Source organism: Patiria miniata, unplaced genomic scaffold (genome assembly GCF_015706575.1).
Source record: "Patiria miniata isolate m_02_andy unplaced genomic scaffold, ASM1570657v1 HiC_scaffold_10, whole genome shotgun sequence".
NCBI classification, from domain to species: domain Eukaryota; kingdom Metazoa; phylum Echinodermata; class Asteroidea; order Valvatida; family Asterinidae; genus Patiria; species Patiria miniata.
This window is the reverse complement of record NW_024037048.1, coordinates 3906372-3932332: the sequence shown is the minus strand read 5'-3', so window position 1 is coordinate 3932332 and position 25961 is coordinate 3906372. Positions and strand designations below refer to the sequence as shown.

The following is a 25961-nucleotide window of genomic DNA, read 5'->3' as shown; positions in this document are numbered from 1 at the left end:
CGGCCAAAAATATCTGATGCACATATTTTACACGATAGCCAATCAGAGCCCGTGCACTTTGACCCAAACAAAACAAACCACACGCACGTCTACACAGCAAAACGCTTCCAATAGATGGCCAAGGCCAAGGGAGTTCAAGACGTTCTCCAGCATTGATTAGAATAAGACAATCGAAACAGCGCGCCACCTATTGTCAAGACGGGACAACGCGACGGGCGACGGCACGACGCAACGGGCGACGGCACGACGCGACGGGCGACGGCACGACGCGACGGCACGACGCGACGGGCGACGGCACGACGCGACGGACGACGGCACGACGCGACGGTAAGACGCGACGGCACGACGTGAAAGCACGACGCGACGCAGATTTGGCGTCTTTAGAACACCATAGTCTGCGATCTTATGCGCTCTCACTGCGTCCTTGAAAAATAGCCGGGGCGCAACAACAACTACTAGATCGCAGCGACAACTACATGGGTCGCCAGATGGGCGCAAGAGGGTCTTAATGGTCTCCGATGAGCGCAAAGGTCTTTGAACATGCTCAAAACAATCGCAACACCTCTGCGCTCTGGCCAGGGCGCCGTAATGACGCAACTCGGGCGCTGTGCGAGTGTGAATCGTGCGACATTGAAATGGCATTGAGGCAGCTTAGGCGCAAGGCAGTCGACGTAGTCTTCATGAGAAAGTAACTCGACTGCGATGAACTTGTATAATACTTTTTTTTAAACTGGACTTTGTTTTAACCGTTTTTGTCGTGGTATTTATACAGTGCATGTGACGTCACATGAGCGTATTTTGGTCGAACAGAGAGCGCGACGCATGCTACTAGGACGTATCTACAGCGAGCAGAGCGTAGTGTGGGCGCAGTGACAACGCAGCGGCAGCGACTAGATTGAGTAATTGGGCTTGACAGGGGCGCATAGAGAGCGAGTTGAACGCATCGTAAGCGCGGGAAGAGCACAGTATGAGCGTAGCTTGAGCTTCTTTGAGACAGAAAGTTGTCATTTTATTGCGTCCTCGCTGCGATTGTTAAATTTATGAAAAAAAATTGGTCGCCGTAAGGTCTCCTATGAGAGTGCATATAATGTGACAGGCCCTTTACATTTTGCATGCGTGAAGAGGTCACGTCAGTTTAGGTAGGTATGCTCGTACGCACGCGTACATTTAGATATGGGACTAGTTTAGTCGGAAAAGGGGGGTATCGTGCACTCTCGGTAATCAAGTTCTAATCAACGACTCTAGGTCAGAAACAATGTGTAGAAAACAATTTGCTATGTTAAAAATGCAAAAAATGTCCCACGTATTGTTTTTATGCAAGTACCGCCATTACCGAAAAATCTATTTTACACTATATCTCAGCCAATATTGCAGATAACTGAACAAATTAGGTGTCTAAACCCATGTTTTGAAGGTCAGAGATCACAATAAAACTATTCTGGAAGTGACCACATGTGTCTGTGGCATAGGAATATGCAAATTAGTTCCACTAATAACAGAAAATCATGTTTTTAGCCAATATCTCAGCCAATATTGCACATAACTACACAAGTAAGGTGTCTAAACCCATGTTTTGAGGGTCAGGTATCAATAGAAGACCATTCACGAAGTAACTATGTGTGTCTTTGGCATGAAAATATGTAAATTCTAAATTGCCGGTTTATAAGATATGTGATTTTCAGCCAATATTTCATTCAATTTCAGCTAATATTACAGTTAATTTTGAATATGATAGCTTAAAAATCAACTTTTCAACTCTTACTGCTGATCAAAAACCCATCTGTCAACATTAGCTGCAATATTGGCTGAAATATTGGCTAAAAATCTAATTTCTGGACCAAAACAGCGTGTACGCTTGGCAGATTGACCAACTTGCTGCATCACATAAAAATAACATTTTCATGTACGTTTTCAACATGTTGATCTGGATTCGACGCATGAGGGCGCGTTGTCTTACTAATGGAGATCAATGTGGTACACCGTGTACAGTGTATACGTATGAGCAATGCGCACATTTAGATACAGACCGAGCGCAACCCAGACTTGGCCAAATCTAGATAAGTAACAGAGAGTGGACAGGAGGTATACCAGTGATCTGTATTATACTGACTGGAGAGTGCTACGGGCCGTGGGGGTGAAGTCACTGGACGCCATTTTGACGCTCCCTTTGGCTAAGTAAAAGTATATGCAAATACATAAAATAAAATTAAATATTTGAACAAATCGTCACCGACACCACGAAGTAACACCATTCTATATACCAGTAAAAACTAGCAATCGGAGAAAACGGCAACTAAAGTTGAACGCCTTCTAAAACAACACTTTGCGTCTAAACGACAGAGTATTTTCAGTTGGGTTTCTCGTTGTGGACACTTGATGAATAAAATTTATTAAATCTGCTGTTTTTCACTCGTTTGTGTATTAAATGAACAAGAAATAAGAGAAAAAAGATAAGTGTTAGTTCGTGAAACCGAAAAAGCTGCAAAACTGTAAATTTTTGTTTTCACGAAGTAACACTCTTCAATGTATTTAACACGAGGAAAGTGCAACTTCAGGTCAGCGCGCGCACGCTCATACAACTTGTTACAAGAAGAGTGTTACTTCGTGAAAACATTTTTGCTCACTTATGAGCAGAGTGCGCGCAATGCATTGCAATGAAAAATGGAACTTGAGTGTTACTTCGTGAAAACGAAAATTGTCACTTTTGCGCAAAAGTTGCCATGGATACTTAGCGTAATTATTAAAGTAAAGCTCTTGAAGCTTTGAAACCTCGTGCAATGGTAGGCCTTGATGAATAATGTTTAAAAATCCAAAAAACTGAAAATCGAAAAAAATATGCTTTAACACGGTAGAGTGTTACTTCGTGGTGTCGGTGACGAAATATTAACGTGAGTAAAACAAAACGGGGGGGGGGGGGTGGGGCAAAATTAACAATTAAAAACATGTTTGATGATCCAATTTTGCTTCCTTATATATTGTAAATCTACAATAATATTGTAATTCTGTGCTTTTTATATACAGATCCGTACGTTGTGGGGCCTTTTAGGGAGCTTCAAAATGGCCGCCGCGTGTGTGCGAGGGCGACACGGTCTGATCGTGTGTGCACACGCATAGGGCGAAGCGCGATCCAGTCAGTGTAATAGAGATCAGTGGGAATGCCCATACATGCCAGAGGAACAGTAGTCTTGGCTCCAAGACCTTCCTGTTGTTTATTCCCCGATCATGCACGTCAACCTCACCCACGGATCACGAGCACGAATTCTCGCTGTTTAGAGGGCGCAACTAGTCACCAGACGAACTTCTATCATTTTTTTTCCCTAGGCGGGTTGCTGAAATGTCATGCATAATTCGGTTTTCCTTTGAATCATTGCAAAACATTAGGTTCTCGTTCTCTTTTGTCCTTTTAAATAAAATTATCTCAACGATAAATTAAGAGAAGGAAAATAGTCGATGAAAATGAGCCGCGACGCCGTGGATTCGAACAGGGATTTTTGTATCCATAGCTGATCACGCTATCCACTAGGCTACTGTGATGGCTCGACGACGTCCGTACTTTAAAATGCTTTAAAGGTAACTGGTTGACTATTAAATAACAGCAATGCTATAATTGTTCTGTGTATGAATAAACATACTGGCACGATCGAAACTATTGAATTATTCATGACTTTGAAGCATCCCGCCTACGGACACGGGGAATACACCCGCCGCTAGCTTAGGAAGCTGGCGATAGAAGTATTGGATGGATGATATGGATGATAGAGGTCTTGGCCAAAGACGATAGTGGACGGTTTAACCCTTTGTTTATTTTCTCCCTAGGCTTTCCTTGGGAACAATCAGCGCTCGAGAAAAGGTTGAATGGCTCACCTGGCGGTTGTTTAACATACGCGCTATACGTGTGGTGACCAAGCCTGAAGCTATAAAAAGGAGCTGTGTTTGTTCAAATCGTCACCGACACCACGACGTAACACTCTACCGTGTTAAACCATATATTTTTCGATTTTCAATTTTTTAATTTTTAAACATGATTAATCAAGGCCTACCATTGCACGAAGTTTCAAAGCTTCAAGAGCTTTACTTTAATAATTACGTAAGTATCCATGGCAACTTTTGCGCAAAAGTGACAATTTTCGTTTTCACGAAGTTACACTCGAGTTCCATTTACCATTGCAATGCATGGCGCGCACTCTGCTCATAAGTGAGCAAAAACGTTTTCACGAAGTAACACTCTTCTTGTAATAGTGGAGCTGCTAAGCGAAAAATTGTGCACTTTGTGGTAAAAGCATGAAATTCGGCATGTTGGGTCAAAATGGGCTAAAAATCATTTTAAGATCGGGACCCATCCTGGATCTTGCCCATTTTGGGGGCGGAGCTTGATTTTTCAAAAAAGGGGGTGCAAACAATACAAACTCATGAAAACTGTATTTAACATCAAATTTCCTTGGTTTTTACGCTTTGAAATAAACTTAAACATGAAATAAGACGTTCTAGCATTCTAACACCTGTTAATTTTCCACCCATTTTGTGGGCGTGGTCTAAATGGTAAAAGAGGCGGTATATATTAGCAGTTTGGTTCTAATATGGAAAACATCATTCAGTTTGGTGGTAAAATTCTGAAAATTGGCATGTCCAATTGAAATGGGCGAACATAATTTTTAGAGGTGAACGCATCTTGGATCTTGCCCATTTGGGGGGCGGAGCTTGATTTTTCAAAAAGGGGAGTGCCAAAAAAGAAAACTCAGAAAACTTACATTCACTTTGTTTCTCATGCTTTGAAACAAAGTGGATGTAAATTCTAACATTCTAACGTGTTATTTTCACCCTTTTGCGGGCGTGGCCTAAATATGTAAAGAGGCGGTATATTGGAGCAGCTTGATTCAAACGAGGGAAAATTATCATTTTTGCTGGTAAAAACACAACTTTTCCATCGGTTAACTATGTTTACCATACACTGTAAAGATAAGTTTAAACGGTTGCAAGACTAATTGTTGCCCTTTAGGGGTGGAGCTACATTTTAAAGTAGGCGGCTATAAAAAAAATCATATCTAAATTGTTATGATTGTCTACAAGTAACTTACACAGGGTGAGTCAAAAAAAGGAAACCCAAATGGCAGGACAATTTTTTTTAATGAAGTTCTGCATTTAGCACTATCAAAATCATATGAACTTCAAATTTGGTTTGTGTATTTTTCTTGGTAATCCTAAGAAGCCTATTGCATTTGGGGCCGAAAGGTCAAGGGTCAAGGTCACAGTGCCTAAAACAACAGAAATTTTGTCAACGTGATAACTTGAGATATACTTTACATATGAACTTCAAATTTGGTTTGTAGATTGTCCTTGCAATCCAAAGAAGCCTATTGCATTTGGGGCCAAAAGGTCAAGGGTCAAGGTCACAGTGGCTAAAACAAAAGAAATTTTGTCAGCGCGATAACGTGAGAAATACATTTACATGTGAACTTCAAATTTGGTTTGTGGATCGTTCTTGGTCAAGGGTCAAGGTCACAGTGGCTAAAACAATAGAAATCTTGTATTTATTCTGAGATCATAGGGATTAGGGATTAATTCATATAAAACCTACACGAACGTGTTTGCTTAATTTTCATTCATACAGATGCTAGTATTTGCTTCAAAATTGGAAGTAAAAGCAAATGCCGTGGTTTATTCATACGAACATGGTATCATTTGTACTTTATGAACTTTGTTAATATTAATTTTTCGCGATTAACATATAATAAATGCTGTAGCTTTTGCGCAGAATTATTTGCTTTATAATTCCAAGGTTGCCCCAACCCAGCCTTGTGAATGACAAGTGCATATTTGAAATCTGAAGCATTTACTCCTTTATATTCATACGAAACGTACAGATGGGAGTAATGCAAATGCCAGTTTTTATTCATACGAACTACCGTATGGTATTATTTGTACTTTTTCGTGATTAACATTAATAAATGCAGTAATTTTTGCGCATAATTATGTGCTTTTATATTTTCAAGGTAGCCCCAACCCAACCTTGAAATATGACAAGTAAATATTTAAAATTTGTAGCATTTACTCCTTTTTATTCATAAGAAACGAAGTAAACGCTTATAGTGTAGCAAAAGCTTAAAGGGAATATACATCATTTGCTTTTGCAGAAATGGATGGAATTGGGGGGTTGGAAATATAAAGCAAATATAGTTACACTAACTTTTTGGAGGTTTTGGGTTCGAAAATGCTATAAAAACCAAGAAAAACGATAATTTTCCTATAGTCTGGTTCCCTGACTCCATATAAGAAGAAACAGAGCAGTTTACATACTTTGGGGGAATTGTAAGGTCAGGGAACCAGTCTAGCTGGCTCGTACCCGTTCATAGGTTTGTAATTGATTGCAAACAAGTGCAATGGTCAATTGGGGCTAGTATTTGAAAAAAAGCCAGTTGTTTCCAACGCTGATCGGCCGATCAGCGTTGGAAATTGATACAAAAATACCACTTTTCTTGAAAATGACAGTATACCAGGTGCCATAATTTTACAGGATGCTTTAGACTGTCATTTACCAACATCCTGTTAAGGTATTTCGCAAAAACTTGGTAGTTTTATTTTTCGATTTTTGCAAATGTTGTATATTCCCTTTAAAGGTAAAAGTAATTATTTTCAGAATTTAGCAAACGGTTTTTAGTAAAAGTGTTTGCTTAATTTTCATTCATACAGATGCGAGTAAATGCTTCAAAATGGTAGCAAAAGTAAATGCCATGTTTTATTCATACGAACATGGTATCATTTGTACTTTATGAACTTTAATAAATGCAGTAATTTTTGCGCAGAAGTATTTTACTTTATAATTTCAAGGTTGCCCCAAACCATCCTTGTAAATGACAAGTGCATATTTGAAATCTGAAGCATTTACTCCTTTATATTCATACGAAACGAAGTAAACGATAAATATTTTTTTTTCTGGTAATGAAACCAAGGATCCTCAAAAGTGCATGCCCCAGGCACTGTAGCTCGCAAACCCCGAAAAAAAAACGTAGAGAGAAGAAATTACAGTTTTAGAGGTGGGAGGAAAACCCCAGGAGAATAGTCTGGGGAAAACCCACGGAATCAGGTAGGGACTGAAAACCCAATCCACATGTAGACCATGGGTGCCGATGCACAGCGCATTGTGCACGTAAACGGCATTGCGTTCGTCGCGTTTGATGCGCTTTTTTTGTATCTGTCCTCCAGCACGTGACCCTTCCCGGTGCCGCTTTCCGTTTCGGTTATGATTGTTTTATTTTCTGCAAACTTATAAACATGTAAAGCTTTACATTTTGCAGGCCATTTACTCAAGAGCAAATGGTTTTTAGTAAAAGTGTTTGCTTAATTTTCATTCATACTGATGCGAGTAAATGCTTCGAAAGTGGTAGAAAAAGCAAATGCCATGCTTTATTCATACAAACATATGATATCATTTGTACTTTATGAACTTTAATAAATGCAGTAGTTTTTGCGCAGAATTATTTTGCTTTATAATTTCCAGGTTGCCCTAACCCAGCCTTGTAAATGACAAGTGCATATTTGAAATCTGAAGCATTTACTCCTTTTTATTCATATAAAACGAAGAAAAGGATTATTAGGCCAAAAAAGGCTCTGGTTTCTGGTATGCGCGCGCGTCGCCATAGCCATGCGCGTCAGCAATGTAAGATGATGTCTTTCAATGTAAGATGATGACTCAAACCACCAAACTCACTGGTTCGACTGGAATCCTGCTGCTGCACAATTTTAACGTGTTATTTCTCATAAAGTTATTTCTCATGTCTAAGTTTATTTCAAGCATGAAGAACAAAGGAAAATGGATGTTAAATACAGTTTTTCTGATTTTTTTATTTTTTGCACTCCCCTTTTTGAAAAATCAAGCTCCGCCCCCCAAAATTGTGCAAGATCCAAGATGTGTTCACCTCTTAAAATTATTTTCAGCCCATTTTAACTAGACCTGCCAATTTTCAGGATTTTACTACCAAACCGAATAATGTTTTCTATATTAGAACCAAACTGCTAATATATACCGCCTCTTTTGTACATTTAGGCCACGCCCACAAAATGGGTGGAAATTAACTGGTGTTCGAAAGCTAGAATGTTATATTTTATGTTTAAGTTTATTTCAAACCATAGAAAAACAAGGAAAATGGATGTTAAATACAGTTTTCATGAGTTTGTATTGTTTGCATCCCCTTTTAAAAAAAAATCAAGCTCCGCCCCCAAAATGGGCAAGATCCAGGATGGGTCCCGATCTCGGTCTGATCGTGTGTGCACACGCATAGGGCGAAGCGCGATCCAGTCAGTGTAATAGAGATCAGTGGGAATGCCCATACATGCCAGAGGAACAGTAGTCTTGGCTCCAAGACCTTCCTGTTGTTTATTCCCCGATCATGCACGTCAACCTCACCCACGGATCACGAGCACGAATTCTCGCTGTTTAGAGGGCGCAACTAGTCACCAGACGAACTTCTATCATTTTTTTTCCCTAGGCGGGTTGCTGAAATGTCATGCATAATTCGGTTTTCCTTTGAATCATTGCAAAACATTAGGTTCTCGTTCTCTTTTGTCCTTTTAAATAAAATTATCTCAACGATAAATTAAGAGAAGGAAAATAGTCGATGAAAATGAGCCGCGACGCCGTGGATTCGAACAGGGATTTTTGTATCCATAGCTGATCACGCTATCCACTAGGCTACTGTGATGGCTCGACGACGTCCGTACTTTAAAATGCTTTAAAGGTAACTGGTTGACTATTAAATAACAGCAATGCTATAATTGTTCTGTGTATGAATAAACATACTGGCACGATCGAAACTATTGAATTATTCATGACTTTGAAGCATCCCGCCTACGGACACGGGGAATACACCCGCCGCTAGCTTAGGAAGCTGGCGATAGAAGTATTGGATGGATGATATGGATGATAGAGGTCTTGGCCAAAGACGATAGTGGACGGTTTAACCCTTTGTTTATTTTCTCCCTAGGCTTTCCTTGGGAACAATCAGCGCTCGAGAAAAGGTTGAATGGCTCACCTGGCGGTTGTTTAACATACGCGCTATACGTGTGGTGACCAAGCCTGAAGCTATAAAAAGGAGCTGTGTTTGTTCAAATCGTCACCGACACCACGACGTAACACTCTACCGTGTTAAACCATATATTTTTCGATTTTCAATTTTTTAATTTTTAAACATGATTAATCAAGGCCTACCATTGCACGAAGTTTCAAAGCTTCAAGAGCTTTACTTTAATAATTACGTAAGTATCCATGGCAACTTTTGCGCAAAAGTGACAATTTTCGTTTTCACGAAGTTACACTCGAGTTCCATTTACCATTGCAATGCATGGCGCGCACTCTGCTCATAAGTGAGCAAAAACGTTTTCACGAAGTAACACTCTTCTTGTAATAGTGGAGCTGCTAAGCGAAAAATTGTGCACTTTGTGGTAAAAGCATGAAATTCGGCATGTTGGGTCAAAATGGGCTAAAAATCATTTTAAGATCGGGACCCATCCTGGATCTTGCCCATTTTGGGGGCGGAGCTTGATTTTTCAAAAAAGGGGGTGCAAACAATACAAACTCATGAAAACTGTATTTAACATCAAATTTCCTTGGTTTTTACGCTTTGAAATAAACTTAAACATGAAATAAGACGTTCTAGCATTCTAACACCTGTTAATTTTCCACCCATTTTGTGGGCGTGGTCTAAATGGTAAAAGAGGCGGTATATATTAGCAGTTTGGTTCTAATATGGAAAACATCATTCAGTTTGGTGGTAAAATTCTGAAAATTGGCATGTCCAATTGAAATGGGCGAACATAATTTTTAGAGGTGAACGCATCTTGGATCTTGCCCATTTGGGGGGCGGAGCTTGATTTTTCAAAAAGGGGAGTGCCAAAAAAGAAAACTCAGAAAACTTACATTCACTTTGTTTCTCATGCTTTGAAACAAAGTGGATGTAAATTCTAACATTCTAACGTGTTATTTTCACCCTTTTGCGGGCGTGGCCTAAATATGTAAAGAGGCGGTATATTGGAGCAGCTTGATTCAAACGAGGGAAAATTATCATTTTTGCTGGTAAAAACACAACTTTTCCATCGGTTAACTATGTTTACCATACACTGTAAAGATAAGTTTAAACGGTTGCAAGACTAATTGTTGCCCTTTAGGGGTGGAGCTACATTTTAAAGTAGGCGGCTATAAAAAAAATCATATCTAAATTGTTATGATTGTCTACAAGTAACTTACACAGGGTGAGTCAAAAAAAGGAAACCCAAATGGCAGGACAATTTTTTTTAATGAAGTTCTGCATTTAGCACTATCAAAATCATATGAACTTCAAATTTGGTTTGTGTATTTTTCTTGGTAATCCTAAGAAGCCTATTGCATTTGGGGCCGAAAGGTCAAGGGTCAAGGTCACAGTGCCTAAAACAACAGAAATTTTGTCAACGTGATAACTTGAGATATACTTTACATATGAACTTCAAATTTGGTTTGTAGATTGTCCTTGCAATCCAAAGAAGCCTATTGCATTTGGGGCCAAAAGGTCAAGGGTCAAGGTCACAGTGGCTAAAACAAAAGAAATTTTGTCAGCGCGATAACGTGAGAAATACATTTACATGTGAACTTCAAATTTGGTTTGTGGATCGTTCTTGGTCAAGGGTCAAGGTCACAGTGGCTAAAACAATAGAAATCTTGTATTTATTCTGAGATCATAGGGATTAGGGATTAATTCATATAAAACCTACACGAACGTGTTTGCTTAATTTTCATTCATACAGATGCTAGTATTTGCTTCAAAATTGGAAGTAAAAGCAAATGCCGTGGTTTATTCATACGAACATGGTATCATTTGTACTTTATGAACTTTGTTAATATTAATTTTTCGCGATTAACATATAATAAATGCTGTAGCTTTTGCGCAGAATTATTTGCTTTATAATTCCAAGGTTGCCCCAACCCAGCCTTGTGAATGACAAGTGCATATTTGAAATCTGAAGCATTTACTCCTTTATATTCATACGAAACGTACAGATGGGAGTAATGCAAATGCCAGTTTTTATTCATACGAACTACCGTATGGTATTATTTGTACTTTTTCGTGATTAACATTAATAAATGCAGTAATTTTTGCGCATAATTATGTGCTTTTATATTTTCAAGGTAGCCCCAACCCAACCTTGAAATATGACAAGTAAATATTTAAAATTTGTAGCATTTACTCCTTTTTATTCATAAGAAACGAAGTAAACGCTTATAGTGTAGCAAAAGCTTAAAGGGAATATACATCATTTGCTTTTGCAGAAATGGATGGAATTGGGGGGTTGGAAATATAAAGCAAATATAGTTACACTAACTTTTTGGAGGTTTTGGGTTCGAAAATGCTATAAAAACCAAGAAAAACGATAATTTTCCTATAGTCTGGTTCCCTGACTCCATATAAGAAGAAACAGAGCAGTTTACATACTTTGGGGGAATTGTAAGGTCAGGGAACCAGTCTAGCTGGCTCGTACCCGTTCATAGGTTTGTAATTGATTGCAAACAAGTGCAATGGTCAATTGGGGCTAGTATTTGAAAAAAAGCCAGTTGTTTCCAACGCTGATCGGCCGATCAGCGTTGGAAATTGATACAAAAATACCACTTTTCTTGAAAATGACAGTATACCAGGTGCCATAATTTTACAGGATGCTTTAGACTGTCATTTACCAACATCCTGTTAAGGTATTTCGCAAAAACTTGGTAGTTTTATTTTTCGATTTTTGCAAATGTTGTATATTCCCTTTAAAGGTAAAAGTAATTATTTTCAGAATTTAGCAAACGGTTTTTAGTAAAAGTGTTTGCTTAATTTTCATTCATACAGATGCGAGTAAATGCTTCAAAATGGTAGCAAAAGTAAATGCCATGTTTTATTCATACGAACATGGTATCATTTGTACTTTATGAACTTTAATAAATGCAGTAATTTTTGCGCAGAAGTATTTTACTTTATAATTTCAAGGTTGCCCCAAACCATCCTTGTAAATGACAAGTGCATATTTGAAATCTGAAGCATTTACTCCTTTATATTCATACGAAACGAAGTAAACGATAAATATTTTTTTTTCTGGTAATGAAACCAAGGATCCTCAAAAGTGCATGCCCCAGGCACTGTAGCTCGCAAACCCCGAAAAAAAAACGTAGAGAGAAGAAATTACAGTTTTAGAGGTGGGAGGAAAACCCCAGGAGAATAGTCTGGGGAAAACCCACGGAATCAGGTAGGGACTGAAAACCCAATCCACATGTAGACCATGGGTGCCGATGCACAGCGCATTGTGCACGTAAACGGCATTGCGTTCGTCGCGTTTGATGCGCTTTTTTTGTATCTGTCCTCCAGCACGTGACCCTTCCCGGTGCCGCTTTCCGTTTCGGTTATGATTGTTTTATTTTCTGCAAACTTATAAACATGTAAAGCTTTACATTTTGCAGGCCATTTACTCAAGAGCAAATGGTTTTTAGTAAAAGTGTTTGCTTAATTTTCATTCATACTGATGCGAGTAAATGCTTCGAAAGTGGTAGAAAAAGCAAATGCCATGCTTTATTCATACAAACATATGATATCATTTGTACTTTATGAACTTTAATAAATGCAGTAGTTTTTGCGCAGAATTATTTTGCTTTATAATTTCCAGGTTGCCCTAACCCAGCCTTGTAAATGACAAGTGCATATTTGAAATCTGAAGCATTTACTCCTTTTTATTCATATAAAACGAAGAAAAGGATTATTAGGCCAAAAAAGGCTCTGGTTTCTGGTATGCGCGCGCGTCGCCATAGCCATGCGCGTCAGCAATGTAAGATGATGTCTTTCAATGTAAGATGATGACTCAAACCACCAAACTCACTGGTTCGACTGGAATCCTGCTGCTGCACAATTTTAACGTGTTATTTCTCATAAAGTTATTTCTCATGTCTAAGTTTATTTCAAGCATGAAGAACAAAGGAAAATGGATGTTAAATACAGTTTTTCTGATTTTTTTATTTTTTGCACTCCCCTTTTTGAAAAATCAAGCTCCGCCCCCCAAAATTGTGCAAGATCCAAGATGTGTTCACCTCTTAAAATTATTTTCAGCCCATTTTAACTAGACCTGCCAATTTTCAGGATTTTACTACCAAACCGAATAATGTTTTCTATATTAGAACCAAACTGCTAATATATACCGCCTCTTTTGTACATTTAGGCCACGCCCACAAAATGGGTGGAAATTAACTGGTGTTCGAAAGCTAGAATGTTATATTTTATGTTTAAGTTTATTTCAAACCATAGAAAAACAAGGAAAATGGATGTTAAATACAGTTTTCATGAGTTTGTATTGTTTGCATCCCCTTTTAAAAAAAAATCAAGCTCCGCCCCCAAAATGGGCAAGATCCAGGATGGGTCCCGATCTCGGTCTGATCGTGTGTGCACACGCATAGGGCGAAGCGCGATCCAGTCAGTGTAATAGAGATCAGTGGGAATGCCCATACATGCCAGAGGAACAGTAGTCTTGGCTCCAAGACCTTCCTGTTGTTTATTCCCCGATCATGCACGTCAACCTCACCCACGGATCACGAGCACGAATTCTCGCTGTTTAGAGGGCGCAACTAGTCACCAGACGAACTTCTATCATTTTTTTTCCCTAGGCGGGTTGCTGAAATGTCATGCATAATTCGGTTTTCCTTTGAATCATTGCAAAACATTAGGTTCTCGTTCTCTTTTGTCCTTTTAAATAAAATTATCTCAACGATAAATTAAGAGAAGGAAAATAGTCGATGAAAATGAGCCGCGACGCCGTGGATTCGAACAGGGATTTTTGTATCCATAGCTGATCACGCTATCCACTAGGCTACTGTGATGGCTCGACGACGTCCGTACTTTAAAATGCTTTAAAGGTAACTGGTTGACTATTAAATAACAGCAATGCTATAATTGTTCTGTGTATGAATAAACATACTGGCACGATCGAAACTATTGAATTATTCATGACTTTGAAGCATCCCGCCTACGGACACGGGGAATACACCCGCCGCTAGCTTAGGAAGCTGGCGATAGAAGTATTGGATGGATGATATGGATGATAGAGGTCTTGGCCAAAGACGATAGTGGACGGTTTAACCCTTTGTTTATTTTCTCCCTAGGCTTTCCTTGGGAACAATCAGCGCTCGAGAAAAGGTTGAATGGCTCACCTGGCGGTTGTTTAACATACGCGCTATACGTGTGGTGACCAAGCCTGAAGCTATAAAAAGGAGCTGTGTTTGTTCAAATCGTCACCGACACCACGACGTAACACTCTACCGTGTTAAACCATATATTTTTCGATTTTCAATTTTTTAATTTTTAAACATGATTAATCAAGGCCTACCATTGCACGAAGTTTCAAAGCTTCAAGAGCTTTACTTTAATAATTACGTAAGTATCCATGGCAACTTTTGCGCAAAAGTGACAATTTTCGTTTTCACGAAGTTACACTCGAGTTCCATTTACCATTGCAATGCATGGCGCGCACTCTGCTCATAAGTGAGCAAAAACGTTTTCACGAAGTAACACTCTTCTTGTAATAGTGGAGCTGCTAAGCGAAAAATTGTGCACTTTGTGGTAAAAGCATGAAATTCGGCATGTTGGGTCAAAATGGGCTAAAAATCATTTTAAGATCGGGACCCATCCTGGATCTTGCCCATTTTGGGGGCGGAGCTTGATTTTTCAAAAAAGGGGGTGCAAACAATACAAACTCATGAAAACTGTATTTAACATCAAATTTCCTTGGTTTTTACGCTTTGAAATAAACTTAAACATGAAATAAGACGTTCTAGCATTCTAACACCTGTTAATTTTCCACCCATTTTGTGGGCGTGGTCTAAATGGTAAAAGAGGCGGTATATATTAGCAGTTTGGTTCTAATATGGAAAACATCATTCAGTTTGGTGGTAAAATTCTGAAAATTGGCATGTCCAATTGAAATGGGCGAACATAATTTTTAGAGGTGAACGCATCTTGGATCTTGCCCATTTGGGGGGCGGAGCTTGATTTTTCAAAAAGGGGAGTGCCAAAAAAGAAAACTCAGAAAACTTACATTCACTTTGTTTCTCATGCTTTGAAACAAAGTGGATGTAAATTCTAACATTCTAACGTGTTATTTTCACCCTTTTGCGGGCGTGGCCTAAATATGTAAAGAGGCGGTATATTGGAGCAGCTTGATTCAAACGAGGGAAAATTATCATTTTTGCTGGTAAAAACACAACTTTTCCATCGGTTAACTATGTTTACCATACACTGTAAAGATAAGTTTAAACGGTTGCAAGACTAATTGTTGCCCTTTAGGGGTGGAGCTACATTTTAAAGTAGGCGGCTATAAAAAAAAATCATATCTAAATTGTTATGATTGTCTACAAGTAACTTACACAGGGTGAGTCAAAAAAAGGAAACCCAAATGGCAGGACAATTTTTTTTAATGAAGTTCTGCATTTAGCACTATCAAAATCATATGAACTTCAAATTTGGTTTGTGTATTTTTCTTGGTAATCCTAAGAAGCCTATTGCATTTGGGGCCGAAAGGTCAAGGGTCAAGGTCACAGTGCCTAAAACAACAGAAATTTTGTCAACGTGATAACTTGAGATATACTTTACATATGAACTTCAAATTTGGTTTGTAGATTGTCCTTGCAATCCAAAGAAGCCTATTGCATTTGGGGCCAAAAGGTCAAGGGTCAAGGTCACAGTGGCTAAAACAAAAGAAATTTTGTCAGCGCGATAACGTGAGAAATACATTTACATGTGAACTTCAAATTTGGTTTGTGGATCGTTCTTGGTCAAGGGTCAAGGTCACAGTGGCTAAAACAATAGAAATCTTGTATTTATTCTGAGATCATAGGGATTAGGGATTAATTCATATAAAACCTACACGAACGTGTTTGCTTAATTTTCATTCATACAGATGCTAGTATTTGCTTCAAAATTGGAAGTAAAAGCAAATGCCGTGGTTTATTCATACGAACATGGTATCATTTGTACTTTATGAACTTTGTTAATATTAATTTTTCGCGATTAACATATAATAAATGCTGTAGCTTTTGCGCAGAATTATTTGCTTTATAATTCCAAGGTTGCCCCAACCCAGCCTTGTGAATGACAAGTGCATATTTGAAATCTGAAGCATTTACTCCTTTATATTCATACGAAACGTACAGATGGGAGTAATGCAAATGCCAGTTTTTATTCATACGAACTACCGTATGGTATTATTTGTACTTTTTCGTGATTAACATTAATAAATGCAGTAATTTTTGCGCATAATTATGTGCTTTTATATTTTCAAGGTAGCCCCAACCCAACCTTGAAATATGACAAGTAAATATTTAAAATTTGTAGCATTTACTCCTTTTTATTCATAAGAAACGAAGTAAACGCTTATAGTGTAGCAAAAGCTTAAAGGGAATATACATCATTTGCTTTTGCAGAAATGGATGGAATTGGGGGGTTGGAAATATAAAGCAAATATAGTTACACTAACTTTTTGGAGGTTTTGGGTTCGAAAATGCTATAAAAACCAAGAAAAACGATAATTTTCCTATAGTCTGGTTCCCTGACTCCATATAAGAAGAAACAGAGCAGTTTACATACTTTGGGGGAATTGTAAGGTCAGGGAACCAGTCTAGCTGGCTCGTACCCGTTCATAGGTTTGTAATTGATTGCAAACAAGTGCAATGGTCAATTGGGGCTAGTATTTGAAAAAAAGCCAGTTGTTTCCAACGCTGATCGGCCGATCAGCGTTGGAAATTGATACAAAAATACCACTTTTCTTGAAAATGACAGTATACCAGGTGCCATAATTTTACAGGATGCTTTAGACTGTCATTTACCAACATCCTGTTAAGGTATTTCGCAAAAACTTGGTAGTTTTATTTTTCGATTTTTGCAAATGTTGTATATTCCCTTTAAAGGTAAAAGTAATTATTTTCAGAATTTAGCAAACGGTTTTTAGTAAAAGTGTTTGCTTAATTTTCATTCATACAGATGCGAGTAAATGCTTCAAAATGGTAGCAAAAGTAAATGCCATGTTTTATTCATACGAACATGGTATCATTTGTACTTTATGAACTTTAATAAATGCAGTAATTTTTGCGCAGAAGTATTTTACTTTATAATTTCAAGGTTGCCCCAAACCATCCTTGTAAATGACAAGTGCATATTTGAAATCTGAAGCATTTACTCCTTTATATTCATACGAAACGAAGTAAACGATAAATATTTTTTTTTCTGGTAATGAAACCAAGGATCCTCAAAAGTGCATGCCCCAGGCACTGTAGCTCGCAAACCCCGAAAAAAAAACGTAGAGAGAAGAAATTACAGTTTTAGAGGTGGGAGGAAAACCCCAGGAGAATAGTCTGGGGAAAACCCACGGAATCAGGTAGGGACTGAAAACCCAATCCACATGTAGACCATGGGTGCCGATGCACAGCGCATTGTGCACGTAAACGGCATTGCGTTCGTCGCGTTTGATGCGCTTTTTTTGTATCTGTCCTCCAGCACGTGACCCTTCCCGGTGCCGCTTTCCGTTTCGGTTATGATTGTTTTATTTTCTGCAAACTTATAAACATGTAAAGCTTTACATTTTGCAGGCCATTTACTCAAGAGCAAATGGTTTTTAGTAAAAGTGTTTGCTTAATTTTCATTCATACTGATGCGAGTAAATGCTTCGAAAGTGGTAGAAAAAGCAAATGCCATGCTTTATTCATACAAACATATGATATCATTTGTACTTTATGAACTTTAATAAATGCAGTAGTTTTTGCGCAGAATTATTTTGCTTTATAATTTCCAGGTTGCCCTAACCCAGCCTTGTAAATGACAAGTGCATATTTGAAATCTGAAGCATTTACTCCTTTTTATTCATATAAAACGAAGAAAAGGATTATTAGGCCAAAAAAGGCTCTGGTTTCTGGTATGCGCGCGCGTCGCCATAGCCATGCGCGTCAGCAATGTAAGATGATGTCTTTCAATGTAAGATGATGACTCAAACCACCAAACTCACTGGTTCGACTGGAATCCTGCTGCTGCACAATTTTAACGTGTTATTTCTCATAAAGTTATTTCTCATGTCTAAGTTTATTTCAAGCATGAAGAACAAAGGAAAATGGATGTTAAATACAGTTTTTCTGATTTTTTTATTTTTTGCACTCCCCTTTTTGAAAAATCAAGCTCCGCCCCCCAAAATTGTGCAAGATCCAAGATGTGTTCACCTCTTAAAATTATTTTCAGCCCATTTTAACTAGACCTGCCAATTTTCAGGATTTTACTACCAAACCGAATAATGTTTTCTATATTAGAACCAAACTGCTAATATATACCGCCTCTTTTGTACATTTAGGCCACGCCCACAAAATGGGTGGAAATTAACTGGTGTTCGAAAGCTAGAATGTTATATTTTATGTTTAAGTTTATTTCAAACCATAGAAAAACAAGGAAAATGGATGTTAAATACAGTTTTCATGAGTTTGTATTGTTTGCATCCCCTTTTAAAAAAAATCAAGCTCCGCCCCCAAAATGGGCAAGATCCAGGATGGGTCCCGATCTTAAAATGCATTCTAGCCCATTGGGACCCCACCTGCCAAATTTCATGCTTTTACCACAAAGTGCACGATTTGGGCCAAAAATGGACCTAAGCAGCTCCACTATAATAAGTTGTATGAGCGCGCGCGCGCTGACCTGAAGTTGCACTTTCCTCGTGTTGAATACATTGAAGAGTGTTACTTCGTGAAAACAAAAATTTACAGTTCCGCAGCCTTTTCGGTTTCACAAACTAACACTCATCTTTTTTCTCTTATTTCTTGTTTATTTAATACACAAACGGGTGAAAAACAGCAGATTCAATGAATTTAATTCATCAAGTGTCCACAACGAGAAACCCAACTGAAAATACTCTGTCGTTTAGACGCAAAGTGTTGTTTTAGAAGGCGTTCAACTTAAGTTTCCGTTTTCTCCGATTGCTAGTTTTTACTGGTATCTAGATGGGTGTTACTTCGTGGTGTCGGTGACGAAATGTATACAGACTGTCTATGGCCCTGCCCTAATTGCTACGAAATTACCAAGACGTTAGAAAGAGAAATACCAAAAAAATAGGCCAATTAAAAACAAAACATGTTTAGCATCCTGCCTTTTAAATAAATGGAAGGAGGAGGCCCTTTTTTCAAGTTTCCCTCCATAATGGCCGCCCGACCAGGCTATTTTTCAAGATGGCCGCCAGCTTTTTTTTTTTAAATGGCCGCCACTTAGACTCAGGAAATGACATACCAGCTTTATATGGGCTAGATGCAACAGACAAAGAGGCCAAAATGTCCTTTCACTGCGTATCAATATCCAGCCTTGTCACTGTGAAATATTATGGTCTTCGTTTAAGTCGCCATTTTGTACCGGGTTATACATCGGGCCAACGCCCATCCTTTTGTGTTGTTTTGAATATGTAAGGAATGTCTAGCTCCCATCGTTCTAACACAGTTCGCTTACGTAACTTGTCCATTGCTTCAATGAATTGTCGTGGCCTAGCCGACCACTCCAAAAGGAGAGATGTCTTGCATTTTTTGAGGTCTAAGCAGTATTCCATCTATTGTATGCAAGACATCCATTGATCAGACTCCATGCAAGACAGGTTTAGGGCTGAGTGGGGGCTGGACTGTTACTTCTCTTCTTATAAAAGTAATGCCAGAGGCGTGGCTATTCTTTTTAACAATACGTTCGATTTTAAAATTCTTGGTTCCAATATTGATGTAAATGGCAATTTTTTGGCTCTTAGTCTTAGTTTGGAAACACATAATCATAATATTACGTTGATTAATTTATATGGTCCAAACAGGGATGATCCAGATTTCTACGAGAATATCAATAATATTATTTCTGAGTTTGATAACCCTCACACAATTATTTGTGGCGACTGGAATTTAGTTTTAGACGGTAATTTAGACTGTGATAATTATCTTCATGTCAACAATCCTTTAGCAAGAAACAGGGTGTTGGGTCTATGTAGGGACCTCGACCTTATTGACCCGTGGCGTATTCAAAACCCAAACTGCAGGAGATATACTTGGAGACAGCATTCTACACTGAAACAGTCTAGGCTGGATTTCTTTTAAATATCTTCTGAACTTAGTTCCAATTTTGTTTCATCTGAAATTGAGCCAGGTTATCGGACAGACCATTCCTTGGCAGTTGATGTTTGTTTCGATTTCAATCAGATCGAGAGGGGACCGGGTTATTGGAAATTTAAAAAATTCGCTTCTTGCAGATAAAACTTATGTTGACCAGGTGGAAAAAATTATTACTGATGTTGTAGAAACTTACGCAGCTTTGCCTTATTTACGCTCGAATTTACACACCATTCACCCCAGAGATATTCATTTTATTATTAATGATCAACTTTTTTTGAAATGCTATTAATGGCGATTAGAACTAAAACAATTTCTTTTGCAGCCTGGAAGAAAAAGAGTGCTTGCAGAGATGAATCTCGTCTCGAAAACGAAATTAAAGATTTGTCTAATAAGGTTGCTCAAGGTGATGATACTCTGTTGGGTACATTGAAGTCTAAACAAACTAGCCTTGTTAATCTTCGTAAGACTAAATTGGATGGTGTAATGATTAGATCTAGAACAAGGTGGATGGAACACGGTGAAAAACCATCCAAATCCTTCCTTAATATGGAGAAACGTAATTGTATTAACAAGACTTTTAATCGTGTTATTAATGATGATGGTACCGAATTAAAATCCTCTAGGGATATTATACACGAGGCACGTTATTTTTATAAAAAACTTTACTCGTCTTCAGAAGGGGAAACAACAGTTAATTTACAATCTATTTTTGAGAATTCTGACTCTCCAGTTCTTTCAAATATGGTACGTGATAGCATAGAGGGCCCCCTGTCCCATCGAGAAATATTAAATGTTTTGAAGAACACAAAAAATGGCAAGTCCCCTGGCTCAGATGGTTTTAGTTTTGAATTTTATAAGTTTTTTTTTCAACGATTTATCGTGGTATTTATTACGGTTCCTCAATTTTGGTTATGAAACCGGTGAACTTTCTATTACTCAGCAGTACGGTATTATTACTTTGTTGCCTAAAGGGGATAAACCTCGTCAATTTTTAAAGAACTGGAGACCGATCTCACTATTAAACACTTCGTACAAATTAGCTTCTGGATGTATAGCAGAGAGACTTAAAACATGCCTCTTCTCTCTTATTCATGAAAATCAAAAGGGTTTCTTGCAAGGGCGTTATATTGGTGAGAATATTCGTTTAATGTATGATTTGCTTAATTATACAGAAAAACATAAGATTCCTGGTATGTTTTTATTGATTGACTTTGAGAAAGCTTTTGATTCTGTTTCGCATGATTTTGTACTCAAAATTTTGAACCAGTTTAATTTTGGTCCTTCTATACAGAAATGGTTTCGGGTTTTTTACAGTGGAGCGACAGCTTCGGTGTTAGTAAATGGATTCTTATCGGAATCTTTTAAAATAGGGCGTGGCTGTCGACAAGGTGATGGTTTGAGCCCTTATTTGTTTCTTTTGTGCGCCGAAATTATGGGCATGATGGTTCGTTGTGATAAGATTTTAAGGGGAATTCAGGTAGATGGCAGAGAATATAGACTTTCTCAATATGCTGATGATACAGTATTATTTTTAGACGGTTCAGAGCGTTCTTTTGATAGAGCCTTCTAGATTTTGGGCGATTTTGCTAGCAAGTCTGGTCTTAAAGTAAATATTGAAAAAACCAATGCGGTGTGGATTGGTGGTAATAAGGGTCGACAGAAAGGTCTATGTGATCATATTAATGTGAAGTGGGTTGGTCCTCAAGATTATTTTAGGGCACTTGGTATTGATTTTTCCACCAACCTTGATAATATGACAACGGTGAATTATAACAGAGTTTTTGATTCTACTTGTAGATTAATTGACCAGTGGTCTAGAAGAAATTTAACCGTTCTTGGCCGTGTTACCATAGTGAAGTCGCTTATTTTATCCAAATTTACTTTCCTTATTTTGTCACTCCCTGACCCACCTTTGTATTTAATTAAGAATCTAAATGTTATGTTGTATAAATTTATCTGGAAAGGTGGCGATAGAGTTGCCAGGAATCAGATGATTCAGAATTATGGTCATGGGGGAGTTAAGATGATTGATTTGCGATCCTACATCAGTGCTCTTAAGTGTACTTGGATCCGTAGATTATTGAACACTAAGGCCTCAGCTTGGCCCAATCTGTTTTATAAGATTACTGAAATTGAGAATGTGCTTTTTGTGGAAGGCGGTCATTCTAGTATTGCACATTCACTTAAGAGGACAGCTCACCCTAACCAGTTTTGGATTGACGTTCTCAATGCTTGGAGTTCTTTTGTGCAATGCCATGTGCCAGTTAATTAGAATGATCCTCTTAGCAATGTTTTGTGGAAGAACCACAGAATTACGATTGGAAACAATTGCATTTTTTACAAACACTGGGCAAACAAAGGGGCAAACTTTGTGTCTGACCTACTTGACAATAAAGGTGCTTTTTTGAGCCTGGAACGCTTTATGTTAAAATTCAGTATTAGGACTAACTTTCTAGAGTATGGTGGAGTTGTCAAGGTCGTCAAAAATTCTTTTCGTGATTTACTTAAAGGGGTTAAGTCAAATATTTGCTTTCCTTTTATCCCATTTAATTTTGAGATACTTTTGTCAGATAAAAAGGTTCTACCCGTATTTATCATATTTTTACTTCAGGGTTTTAAAAAAGGTTGTGAGTAAGTTCATTGACAAATGGGAAACAAAATTGAGTATCAATTTCCCTGCCACTAAATGGTCGGTTTTCTGCAGTATGCCTTTTACGATTACTTGTGATACAAAATTACGATGGGTTCAATACAGATTGGTCCATAGAATCCTGGGCGTCAATTCTTATTTGGTAAAGATCGGTAAAGGGGAGAACGACTTGTGTTCCTTCTGTCATGTAGAAAAGGAAACTCTGATTCACTTATTTTGCACTTGTAAGATTACTTTATCGTTCTGGACTCAAATTAGTGATTGGATTAAGGAGACTTTGAATATTAATGTGTTTGTAGATTACGAGATGATTTTATTTGGCATACTTAACAAACACTGGAGCGCCCTTAATTTATGTCTTCTCCTATGCCGTTACCACATTTACAAAATGAAGATGAATGGTAGTAAACCGTTTCTTTTAGAGGCCAAAATGATGTCACTGTTTAAAATTGATCAGTTTTTCGGTTTAAAAAAAAAAGAAAAAAAAAAGGAGGTGGCTTCCAAAACGCAGCGGGCGGGGACGCTAACATGTTTATTTTTTTTATTTGGCCTTATGGAAGGACGGGCGCTACACAAGTATGCAATTATCGCTCTTAATCACTGACTTCTTGCGCCAAGACGAGGATGATAGTGGCAATAGACCTTTCTACGCTTGGTTGGCAAACTGCACATTTTGCCAACCGCGGGTTGCAAAACTATGGAAGGTCCAACACTGCAAACATGAAGAAGAGTTAAAACAGATAACCAAAATATTATTTGGTTATTGGAAATACAACACAAAGCTGAACATAATTCCTAAACATGCCTTTTTAATATGTATTGAGGGCCAGGCGTTATAGGGACTTTTCTTGGAAAAATATGTTGTCAACCACGGCTTCAATTTATGCGCTTGCGGCAGCCCATATAGAATAGCGACAATGTTTACAAACAAAAGAAAAGTTCGTCTGTGGGTTCGTCTGTAGATAGCGCCCTCTAACAGTGATGGTTCGCGGAATAAACAACAGGCGCCCTTTTACAGCGATGGTTCGCGAAATAAACAACAGGAAGGTCTTGTAACCAAAAAGTAGGAAAAAGTAGGACTATTTGAAAGTCTGCGGGAGGTATACTCATGCTTATTCCAGTGGAAAAGCGTGTACCTCAAAGATGGTTGCAATGCTAAGGATCTATTCAAACCTACATGTCCGTTACCGCCACCGGTAGCAAGGTATTCACCGTCAGGTGAGAACTTGATCGCCTTCACGCCTCTGCGAGGATATTTCTGCAGAGAGGAAAGGGTGAGGGATAAATATAAGAGACTTTGTAAAAACAAAATCCCCTCCGTTTTCCTTACACGTTTTCCCACACATTTAAAGCTTTTTTTCATTCAAATTCATAAACGGTTAACTTCAATTTCGTCTCGAGAAGACTAGAGCTCGGAAATGCTTCAATGAATTTAGTCATTGGCCATATCAGACGTTCGACCTGCGATCGACTCCGTTGAGAACGGGTGATATTTTGTTTCAGAAATCGGCTCCGTTGAGAACGGGTGATATTTTGTTTCACAAACTATTTTAATAAATGGTATAGGGAGGTCTGATACAAACGAGAAATAAAGAAAACCAAGCCAAGTAAAACCCAGGCTTTTAAATTTGCACTCCATTTCAAATACTAAAAGAACCCCGGGGACTACGAATATTTATGTGATAGGTACCTACAACGGAATAAGCAACAGAATGAATGTAAGTGGTGTCATTATGACGTCATCACATTTCATGTGAAGTCACATTACAGGTGCATTTTTCTAAGGCCTTTATCTAAAAAACTATAAGTCCAATTTAGTTGTGACTTCATAATGTATACGTATACCGTACCGGGATGTGCTATTATGCATGAAATTTAAGTGACGTTACGATGACGTCATCGCAAGTCAGGTGACGTCTCATTAAAGGGGTATAGTCTTAGGTGACGTGACATTAAAGGGGGTATATTCTAAGGCCGCTATATCTATAATTTATAGCCTCCGATTAGATTGTAACTTGGTATGTACCTAGACCAGTATGTGTTATAAATGAACACTGAAGTGAAGTCACCACGTCACAAAGCTAAAACAGCTGGTGTTTATCAGCAAGCACATGTCCAGTGTCTATTGGTTTTCGTTATTGTAGAAAAATGCTTTGAGGAATTTGATTTATATTGCGCTATTAATGCTGAATTATTATTGTATTTATTGTTATTATTGCAATTAAACTTGTGTGAGGGCGACAGGGTTTGCTTATTATTGCTATAAGGCCGACACACCTTATTGGGTTCACAATTTGGCGTCGTCCTATTGTTAACACTTTACGCAAATAAAGGCTAAATCGATTGCTCGTGGTCCAAGCCAAATATATCGTCGCAGAGCTCACAAACCGACGAATAAGCAAAAACCCTGTTTCGAGTAATTCGCGTTTGAAGTTGGACATTTTTCTGGGCGTTGTATTTTACCCTTAATGTTTCGATAATAACCCTTTTAGTGTATATTCGAAATAAAATAGGAAACGTAGTATCCATCAGGTCACTTATTAAATCAGAAAAGTTGTGCGATATGATTTTATTTGACCGTAAACGTATTCGTCAGTTTGTCAAATTACAAATTAGCCGGTTGATCTTCACACTGTTTGTATGCTATTCGTCAGTTTGTCGGATCGCGCGCGCACACGCGCGCAATCCGACAAACTGACGAATAACATTCGTTGGTGCTTTGAACGCACATCTTACATGAGCTGGTTACCAGCGAAATGTTTGTATGCCATTCGCCAGTTTGTCGGATCACGCGCGCACGGCGCGCCAATCCGACAAACTGACGAATAACATTCGTTGGTACCTTGAACGCACACCTTATATAAGCTGGTCACCAGCGAAATTCCGTATTCGTCACTATGTCAAATTATGGATTTGTTTTTGTGACTAATTCGCCACAGGGGGGCTCCGAATCTCAAAATCCAGACAAGAATTCAGAATTTTGGCATAAATACTTGAAAGAGCAACTTTATAAACCCTAAAAATGACAAAACCTCGAAATCGCCAAAATAGTCGATTCGCCGGTATGTCAGCTCTGCGACGATATACCAAAATTCGTGGAGTAAGGATAAGGTAAAATTGGGTAAGGTTATATTTTATGTTTGTGCACAAGTCATAGGATGTCGCCCATTG

At 38.3% G+C, this 25961-nt stretch overlaps 1 protein-coding gene across 1 annotated transcript in view; it reads right to left on the bottom strand.

Moving 5' to 3' along the window:
• LOC119740231 (WD repeat-containing protein 1-A-like) overlaps positions 1–25961 on the bottom strand; it is a 141943-nt gene that overhangs the window by 51147 nt on the left and 64835 nt on the right. The window contains exon 6 of the mRNA XM_038215470.1: positions 23968–24048. Coding sequence (XP_038071398.1) covers positions 23968–24048 — 81 coding nt within the window. The remainder of the gene's footprint in view (positions 1–23967; positions 24049–25961) is intronic.